The sequence below is a fragment of the Sebastes umbrosus genome, chromosome 12 (assembly GCF_015220745.1).
Source record: "Sebastes umbrosus isolate fSebUmb1 chromosome 12, fSebUmb1.pri, whole genome shotgun sequence".
NCBI classification, from domain to species: Eukaryota; Metazoa; Chordata; class Actinopteri; order Perciformes; family Sebastidae; genus Sebastes; species Sebastes umbrosus.
The window spans coordinates 31,185,745-31,195,816 of NC_051280.1; the positions used below are offsets into that span (position 1 = coordinate 31,185,745).

Consider the following 10,072-nt stretch of genomic DNA (forward strand, 5'->3'; position numbering starts at 1 on the left):
TGTTGCTGTGTGAGTTAAGAAAGAGATGAGTGAGTTTCCTGGTGAGCTAAGGGCCGGTACAGAACTTGAACTGGACCACTTGGCACAAACTCTTTCAGCCGTCAAGGCAACGGGGCGTCAAGCTGTTTGGTTGTTCACAGAAACACAGTTGAATACATGAGCAGCATTGTGCCAAGAGTTCCCTTCCCACGAAGAAAGAATCAGCTATTTGGTTCTTGTCAGGCTGGGTGTGACCACTGCTAACTAATTGCTCATGTTTCTGTGAGTTTAGTCCGTCACAGAGGGACAGTTTCCATGTTTTAACGGGGTGTCGTGTATCAGCCCGAGGACATTCATATAATCTGTGCTTCGGAGAAAGGAGGCGTTCAAACTGAGCAAATCGTTGTAGAATCTCCCATCAGCAGGCAGGCATGTGGGAGGGATCAGCAGGCAGAACGTCCCCCCAGCTCCCCCACTTACAGCTCCCACACCCTCTGTCCTGTTCACCAGAAACCACAGTCAGTGTGAGCAGCTGAAACCCAGAAGAACCTCTGCAGATACAGCAGTACCTCAACAGCTCCAGGAGAAGGGATTTTGGGTTGTGCTAACATGGCATCTCTGAAAACTGTGCTTTATCTGGGAGTCTGTCTGTCTGCTTGGATCATCACTACAGCAGGTAAAACCACATGTTCAGATAGATAGATAGATAGATAGATTGATAGATCTGTAGATAGATAGGGCAGCCTATAGGGCACGTTATCATGTTTTTTCTACTGGAAGGGCACCCTAGAGGGCATTTTAGAGTGCCCTTCTAGTAGAGAAAACGTAATAGAGGGCACTTTATCACGTTTTCTCCACTGGAAGGACACCTTAGAGGGCACTTCATCTTGTTTTCTCCACTGGAAGGGCACACTATAAGGAACTTTATCACGTTTTCTCCACTGGAAGGACACCTTAGAGGGCACTTCATCTTGTTTTCTCTACTGGAAGGGCACCCTATAAGGAACTTTATCTTGTTTTCTCCACTGGAAGGGCACTTTATTACGTTTGTTCTACTGGAAGGGCGCTCTTGAGGGCACTTTATCACATTTTCTCCATTTAAAGGGCACCCATTAGTGCACTGCATCTCGTTTTCTCCACTGAAAGGGCACCGTAGAGGGCACTTTATCACGTTTTCTCCACTGGAAGGGCCCCATAGAGGGCACTTTATCACGTTTTTTCCACTGGAAGGGCACCATAGAGGGCACTTCATCTTGTTTTCTCTACTGGAAGGGCACCCTATAAGGAACTTTATCTTGTTTTCTCCACTGGAAGGGCACCCTAAAGGGCACTTTATTACGTTTTCTCTACTGGAAGGACACCTTAGAGGGCACTTCATCTTGTTTTCTCTACTGGAAGGGCACCCTATAAGGAACTTTATCTTGTTTTCTCCACTGGAAGGGCACTTTATTACGTTTTCTCTACTGGAAGGGCACTCTAGAGGGAACTTTATCACATTTTCTCCATTTAAAGAGCACCCATTAGTGCACTGAGTCTCGTTTTCTCTACTGGAAGGGCACTTTATCACATTTTCTCTGCTGAAAAGGCACCCTAGAGGGCACTTCATCTTGTTTTCTCTACGGGAAGGGCATCCTAGAGGGAACTTTGGCTGTGTTCGAAGATGTTTGCTTATGGCTTTCAGTTGTTTTACAGCTTGTAACTGGATCTCTGCAGTTTGGAGTTTGGTTCCTACATTCCTGTTCTAACTTAACATAATGGGGGCATAATGATGTTTGATATTACAGGCAGTCACCTCTGCTAAAAAAGCTATGCTGCATGCAAGTTTTGCTTTTGTTTGTCTTGGTTTTGAAATACTTGCCTGTGATATTTCCGCCCCCCCACCCCACCCCAATACAATACAATGGAGGTCAGTGGAATTTCCACAGACTTCACTGTGGACCGTTTTCATAGGGGACTATTTCTTCAGTAGAAAAGACAGTGTTCTCTGGATATATAGTTGTATAAAGACAGGCTCTTCATTAAGTTGGTGGAACAAGAACTCTATAACATTCTTCAGGTGTTCTGTAATCAGTAAACGTTCATGGCAGTTCTTACCTAATCGTGACTCAGCATTTAATTAGACATGTGGAAATGTTAAAGCAACTAACGAACCAAACAAGATGTTCCACTAAATTCTTTAGACATCGCAAGAAATGAATCACAACATAGTGGAATGTTACGAGATTGGACATACAGTATCTCACACTGCATAAACAGCATTTATAAGTGTGTTTCTATTATGTAACGGTATCACTTCTGGCCCTTATTCAGCTTTGCTCACTGGCAAAGTCTGTCTTTAATTATGGTTTGTTTATGAGAAAGAAGAGGAGGTGGAAGTCAAAGTTTTTCTCTCTCTCAGCTGATTTATCAAAGTCGATATCGGTGTGACATTACACTAACAAAAAAAAACAGGAGGGGAGAACTTTCAGAGCTCATGGATGAGTGGAAATTAAAGGGGACCTATTGTGTTTTTCCACCTTTCCTTTAGTGTGTTATATAGTTTTTTTGTGCATGCAAAAGGTCTGCGAAGTTATAAAGCCCAAAGTCCAAAGAGAGTTACACAGAAACGCTGCTCCTGAACTGACTGAAACGCCTCGATTGAAATCCCGCCTTTTCCTCCGAAACGTGGTGATGTCACAAAGTAACACATTTGAATGGCAAGTTTGGCACGCCCTAAAACAAAGCTATAGTTAGAGCGGAGCTGGAGCGGAGTCCAAAGTGTTTTCTTCAGTTGACCAATCAGAGCAGACTAGACTTTGCGGAGTATGAGAAAAGTTACGCATTCTTTTGAACATTAAAGCAAGGAAACATGTTCTAGTAGAAACCTGAAAATGAGCATAACAGGTCCTCTGTAATGTTGTGTTACGTTCACAGATGGGAACATTGTGCCCAAAGCAGAGAACGTACGCTGGGTGTCTCTGGACTTTAAAACCATCCTCAAGTGGACTACCACACCATCTGACTACAAATACACTGTCCAGTACTCTAGGTGAGTCCACACACACATACAGTTTGTGAAAATTGAACAATTGGTCAAATTTGACCAAAATATAATGATACTTTTACTTGTAATAGAATCATTTTTACATTGTTGTACTTCTACTTTTACTAGAATCACAATACTTCCACTGCTCCTACGTTCGTGTTTGTATGTTGCTTTAGGGTAGGGTGAGCAATCTAAATATGAACCAGGAAGTTAATTTTGAATGACATTTGAAGGCTTGTCACACACTGTACTCCCATCATTTAAAGGACCAGTGTGTAGGATTCAGGACAGGCGGAAACCTCCGGGTCTGAAAAGTGAAGCCGACACTGAAGTGCCTTAAACCTGCATTCTTTCTAACAGCCAGCAGGGGGCGACTCCCCTGGTTGCAAAAAGAAGTCTGATTGTATGGAAGTCCATGAGAAAATGAGCCTACTTCTCACTTGATTTATTACCTCAGTAAACATTGTAAACATGAGTTTATGGTCTCAATCTCTAGTTTCAAGTCTTCTTCAATATAGAATGATGTTCATTTAGTAAATTATGGTCCCATTTAGAGTCAAAGAGACCATAAAGCAGGGGATGCTTTAGGGCGGGGCTACCTTGTGATTGACAGGTCGCTGCCACGGCATTGTCCGGTCTGGGAGTTGTCCGTGTTTTCATCTTTGTCATTTTGGTCGCCTAGAAATGTCTTATTCAGTGTTCAGTCGTACTTAGCTCCACGCTCTCGTGTCACTTCTGGCTGCAAAAAACAAATATTCATAACTATGTTTTCATTAGTGTATCATCACTTGAAACTAAGAATCGTTGTGTTTTCGTTGGCTTAGAAAGAGCTTCTCACATCTCCATAGGGAGCGGGTCCTCTTCACGGAGTCTGCCATGTTGCTCAATCACACCTGTATTTACCCTTCCATGTCATATCGAAAAATGATGCTGTGAAAAGGACCCTGAAACTGAAGCAGATAATTTAATTTAAATTTTTTACACCTGTTTTCCTTTAATATGACATGTCAGAATGTCTTCTGTGTTCTTCACAGATCAGGAGGAACAATTGTTCATGATAGGACTAAAAGCATTCATGTTTTCCTCCAGGTGAGTTTTAATTTCTCCATTCACTCTAAACACAAAGTATATACATATATATATATATTGTGTGGTAGCAAGTTATGTCATTTAAAACTCACCTGGAAGAAAACGTGAATGCTTTTAGTCCTATTTAGAACACGGGGTAGTGGTGCACCTCAGCCTCTTGTGGCTGAAATGAGTACTACACCAACAAACACTTAGACCAGTGAAAAAACAATTTAGATCAGACTTAGAAAAAGGATTTTTGCTTCTCAGGGTTTCCGTAATTTTCTCATGAAGGTTTTAATATTTGTTTCCATTTCTTTCGTCATCTATTTGCAGTGTCTATGTGCTCCTGTACTACAGGGATCTTGCAATAAGTCAGCAATTTGTGTTTTTTGACATTATTCTCCTGTTTTGTGTGTTTTGTCATGTGACTATCAGCGATAATGGTGACTGGCTGGACATTGTCGACTGCATCCAAGTGTCAGGATCAGAATGTGATCTGACCAACAACCTTGAAGACTTCGACAGGTAGGAACAAAACCTCTATCACTTCAAACCCTGAGTAATATCTCTGTAATATTTTAGAGCTTAGATATCTGGTTTACTTCACATTCATTTGTAATTCCTAACACCACTCATGTTTTGAAATATTTCTACAGAAACGTATATTTCTCTGTTATCATTATCTATGCCTGTGGCCTTACCCATCTTTATCTTAGTTTTGATTTATCATCGGAGACTGACGCACGGGGGGACCCCTCTTACGTTACTTTTGGACGGACCAGGGAAGTGTCAATAAACACTTACATGCATAGTGTCCTTTCAAAATAAACTTCACAGGAAGTTAGGTTAAGGCAACACAACCACTTAGGTAGGATTAGGAATGGTTGATGTTAACTTTGCTGACTAGCGACTCACGGGGCTGACGATACCAACGAGTCACGTGACAAAATAATTCAACGTTGACTTTTAGTTTCACATGAACATGGTTGAAAGTCTTGTGTTTGTTTGACCCATCCACCATCCCTCCCTCCACTCCCACCCTTAGCGGACTCTCACGCTATTAATACTACATCACATGCTCCAACTGTCGAATAACGCCAGTTGAAAGCCCGGTTCGTCACATACTGTTGATAAAGGGTGCCTCCGTGCGTCGGTTTCTGATCACATACCTCCAACCCACATTCATGTATTCCTGTTTGACAGGACCTTCACTGCTGACGTCAAAACAGAGGCTGAGAACGTGGAATATGACTACGACGAGCTCCCTCACACCTATTCCCCGCAGTTCAACCCCTATAAAGACAGTAAGTATCGCATGCACACACGATAAAAAACTCCACACATTAACACTCATCACAGTTGACGGTGAGCAGCCTTGTCGCCTAACAATTGCCTTCCCATACAATGAAACTGCATTGTCAATTATGTTTTGAGGGAAACAGATTTCCTCCCGGATTAAGTTTGTTTTTGACGAATAGGAAATATGTTTCTAATGAGTCCATGGAAGTCCACATAAGGAGGTGGTTGTGGGGTGTGGGGGGGTCAAACAAACACAGGACTTTCACCCAGGATACTTCTGTTCATGTCCTGTGTGAAACTAAGTCAATGTTGAATTATTGTAACGATGTGCCCATGGGGAAGCCTGTATAAAGAAAACACCGTACTACGCCTGACATAATCATGCGTCCTGAGTGATCCGATCACAAGTGGACAGCTCTAAGTACAGGTGTGAATGCACTCAAGACGCATTGAGATCCGTTTGCTCAGACCACATTCAGAGGTGGTCTGAGCCACATATGGCCGCATTCTTTTAGCAGTGTGTACGCAAATGTGTCCTGGACCACATTAAGGACCGCCTACTCAACTGATGTCTTCTGCATAAGCGCAAGCAGGCCTATGTACACATTCGGCTTTGTCCACGACATCTGACAATTTCGAAGAGCCCTTAGAGATATTACAAGTGCGTTGAACATCTTAGGTGATTTGGTTTGCCTGGAACACGCCAAAGGAGTAGACCATGGAATAGAATGGAATGGAAGTGCATTGCTGTCTCTACAACAACGCATTTGGTTTTTGCAAACAGAAATGATGTACGTGTTTACGTGTACGCTGCATAGAGAGCAGGTAAGTGTGGTCAGACCACAAGTGGTCACTCAAGACGCATGTGGAGACGCATGTGGAGACGCATGTGGAGACGCACTTGTCACACGCCCCTCCTTGGCGTTGGCATCACACCCGTTGGCGTTGGTGTCACACCCCTTGGCGTTGGTGTCACACCCCTTGGCATCACTCCCCTTGGCGTTGGCATCACACCCCTTGGCGTTGGCGTCACACCCCTTGGCGTTACTTTATTCTAGGCAACAAAACCCCTATAGTTAGATTCAGCAAAGAACTACATGGTTGGGCTTAAAACTACTACGTTTGTACAGTGAAGATGACACTGGACGTCGTGAACACACACGAACGGAACAGCTGATTGTAACGTGATGCACGAGACACGAACAGCGGTCTCCTGGATGAAAGACTTGTGTTTGTTGGACCCATCCACCTCCCCTCCCGCTACACCCGGTGTGTGTCTTGTTGCTCTTAAAACTAAGTCGCCACACTCCCGGGGCACTTTCTCGAAAAGTTTACTGTTGCCGTGGATGGGTTTACACTGTAGTTAATGGAACGCCTGGTGCGTTTAATACTGCCGCTACGGGGTGCCTCGTGCAGCGGTATCGAACGACGATGGCCGCGACAAAGAGTCGGTCTTAGGCGCCCCCGGGAACGAGAACGGGCTGAACACACAAAATGATAAAAGAAGGTGATAGCTGCTATTACTAACTCACCCCCTTCAGCTTTACGAATAAGACACTTTCAACCCGTATGAATAAGCCTGACAGTAAGTCTCATCATCCCTGGCGATTTGTCCTCTCCTCAGGTAACATCAGTGCTGTGAACTTCACTGTGGAGGCTGTAGATGAGAGAACAGTAATTGTCAACATCACAGATCCTCTGACTGGTATTCACCGGCGTGGGAAGCAGCTCAGCCTCAGAGACGTTTTCAAAAAGGAGCTCAACTATAAGATCAGCTACTACAAGTCTGAAAGTACCAACAAGGTACGGTACTCAGCTGCCCAACACTGACACTAACAGGAAGCTCAGTCATACACACAAAGCCGTTGTATAACGAAATACCTACTAGAATGATCATAGAGGAAGTTCAGTGTGTTGGATTTATGTATTTCCTTCTGACCTGATAGAGAGACAACATATCTGAATCCAGTACAGCAGAGGTGTCGACGCTGGATGCAGGACAGAGTTACTGCTTCATGGTGGCAGCTTCCATCCGCAACAGACCCGAAAGCACCAAGCTGGGAGCCTGGAGCAAACAGAAGTGTACACCTGGAACCACTAACGGTCTGCAAGGTGCACACACACACACTCTCTATACACCACACTACACACAGAATGGACCATAGGAATAGAATAGGAGTAGAACGGACATTGTTAAACTACGATCTTGAGTGGTTCCTGTGATATCTTTGCACCTCAGCCCTCGTGTGATCGCTAAGACTGCAAAGACTCACATGACATAGGGTCACCTCCGGGTTTCTGAAGGGACAACAGCACTGGAGACACATTTTGGCAGAGGAGGGTGGGCCAGATCATGAGTCTCGCTTGTGGCTTTTATGGATAAGAAGTTCTTTTGTCTGTGTGCTTAGGGACCTTTCCAGCTGACGTACTTTGTGGTCATTTTTCTAAGAGTCCCCTAAGCCTCTGAGAGCTTTCTTGTTAACCAAGCATGTTTTCACCCGAAGTCTGACAGGCATTTTAGTACCTCATAAAACATCTGCTAAACTGATGTTTTTGTGTTTGGAAAGATTGTGTGAGGTACAATTCCACCCATTATGTTTTATGTGCATGTTAATTTTGTGCATAACAAAACAAAAAGCAAAAATGGAACCGCAACATTTTTCTTCAAAAAAGCTGAAATATCTCAGAAACGTTCTCGTGCTTGATCTCAGTGGTGGAATGTCCTTTAAACACTTCCTGTGCTTTGATTAGATTTTAATGTGCTTTGGAAAAATCCTATCAAACAACACACAGGGACCTGCCCATCAAAACACTGCTCTACAGGGTCAACGTCAGCGCATTAGGAACGGGCGGGCAATTGCCACTAATTTCTTTAAAGCATTGACGCAACTTACAATTTTTAGATTGTAGCAGGCTCGGTTTTCAAGCTACAATGAAGATACTGGTATCATATGAAACTAGAAACCCTAATTAATCCATCTGTACCAACCATGTCATACTAGCTTGTCGAGAAAGAGGTTAAATAACGCTCCACATCTGCACAAAGTTTTGGCGAGGAAAAACTGTCTTGGCCATTTTCAAAGGTGTCCCTTGACCTCTGACCTCAAGATATGTGAATGTAAATGGGTTCTATGGGTACCCACGAGTCTCCCCTTTACAGACATGCCCACTTTATGATAATCACATGCAGTTTGGGGCAAGTTATAGTCAAGTCAGCACACTGACACACTGACAGCTATTGTTGCCTGTTGGGCTGCAGTTTGCCATGTTATGATTTGAGCATATTGTTTTATGCTAAATGCAGTACCTGTGAGGGTTTCTGGACAATATCTGTCATTGTTTTGAGTTGTTAATTGATTTCCAATAATAAATAAATTATATACACACATTTGCATAAAGCAGCATATTTGTCCACTCCCATGTTGATAAGAGTATTAAATACGTGAGAAATCTCCCTTTAAGGTACATTTTGAACAGATAAAAAATACTGTAAATTTCGATTGTATGGCCCCAGTAGCAGAGGTGAAATGCTGTCCTCTATTTGTTAGCAGCATGTAGCTAGATATTACACAATGCAGCTTTAAAGTGACGGTCTAACTGTGACTCTCATTGTCCCTCCAGAGTTGAGCCTCGGTGCGTGGGTCGGTGCAGTCTTCATCCTTCTCACGGTCCTCATCATCATCGTTACGGTGACGGTCCTCTGCTGCAGATGCTGCCGACAAAGAAACACATCTCAACAATCATCGGCACCTATTTAGTGTGTGTGTGTGTGTGTCTGTATGTGTGTGCGTAGGGGTGTGTGTGTGGGAGCTGGTCTCCCTTTCCTCTCTCCTCTCTGTTTCTAGGAGAACATTACTTTACACTGCTGTGCTCTTTGTTTACAGTGTGTTGTCGTCATTAGTTTTTTTTATTTCACATTTGAATTTACATTAAGACTTCTGCTTCTGAGGTCATGCTGCACCAACTGTGCATTTATTACATTTATTCTATGTGTGTGAATGACTCATGTGGACTCATGATCATCAGCAACAGTTCCAACTGGAAGACTTTTGTCAGCAGCTAATTAAGAAGATTTAAAATGTGATACCAGTTAGATTGTTTAATCTTACATTATCTTCTTCTTTTAACCCGTCATGTTAATCCAGTTGCCCCTCACTCTATTTCCTCTAAACATGTGTTTCCATTCATTGTTCTTATTCAATTCAACTTTCCCCTCACAGTTCTGTCAGGACCAAATAGGAGTGACCACTAAAAAGGACAGTAAATGAAGAGCTGTAGTGGCACCAAGTGGCTGCCCCGTAAAACTACAAAAACATCAGCATAACTCATCGCTGCAAATCCATATTCATATATTATGCTTTTAGTCTTACGTGTTGGAGCTCATTTGGATGAACTTTTGTTGATCAAAAGGATGGAAAAGCAATAAAACATTAAAAATAAAAAAGGTTCTCCAGATCCTGTTGTTTTCTTAATTCATTTCATATTCAGCGATGATGCTCATGAGGCTTTATTTTAATACATAGTTTTAATAGTTAATAACAAGGTTAAGATGATTGGAGAGGCAGTGAGCCATCTGAACATTTGCCGACCGGTCCGTTCTGTATGTGACTGAGCTGAAACGATAAATGAACCAACACCAACTCCGCACTGCACCCCCCCCCCCCACCTCAGCTGTTTTAGCTCAACACACAAACTCAA

At 43.1% G+C, this 10,072-nt stretch overlaps 1 protein-coding gene across 3 annotated transcripts; it reads left to right on the plus strand.

Moving 5' to 3' along the window:
- Positions 1–456: 456 nt before the first annotated feature.
- On the plus strand, positions 457–9,829 carry LOC119499373 (tissue factor-like). 3 transcript variants are annotated; one of them, XM_037788667.1, is made up of 8 exons: positions 461–655; positions 2,893–3,007; positions 4,039–4,093; positions 4,511–4,600; positions 5,279–5,379; positions 6,999–7,177; positions 7,321–7,486; positions 8,996–9,829. In XM_037788667.1, the coding sequence occupies exons 2-8, from the start codon at positions 2,893–2,895 to the stop codon at positions 9,130–9,132; spliced, it is 843 nt and encodes a 280-aa protein (XP_037644595.1). In that variant the 5' UTR covers positions 461–655; the 3' UTR covers positions 9,133–9,829. The 3 variants fall into 3 exon arrangements, with proteins under 3 accessions (XP_037644593.1, XP_037644594.1, XP_037644595.1); XM_037788665.1 differs by lacking the exon at positions 4,039–4,093 and having other exon boundaries at positions 457–655; XM_037788666.1 differs by lacking the exon at positions 4,039–4,093 and having other exon boundaries at positions 458–655; positions 7,321–7,477.
- Positions 9,830–10,072: the final 243 nt, after the last annotated feature.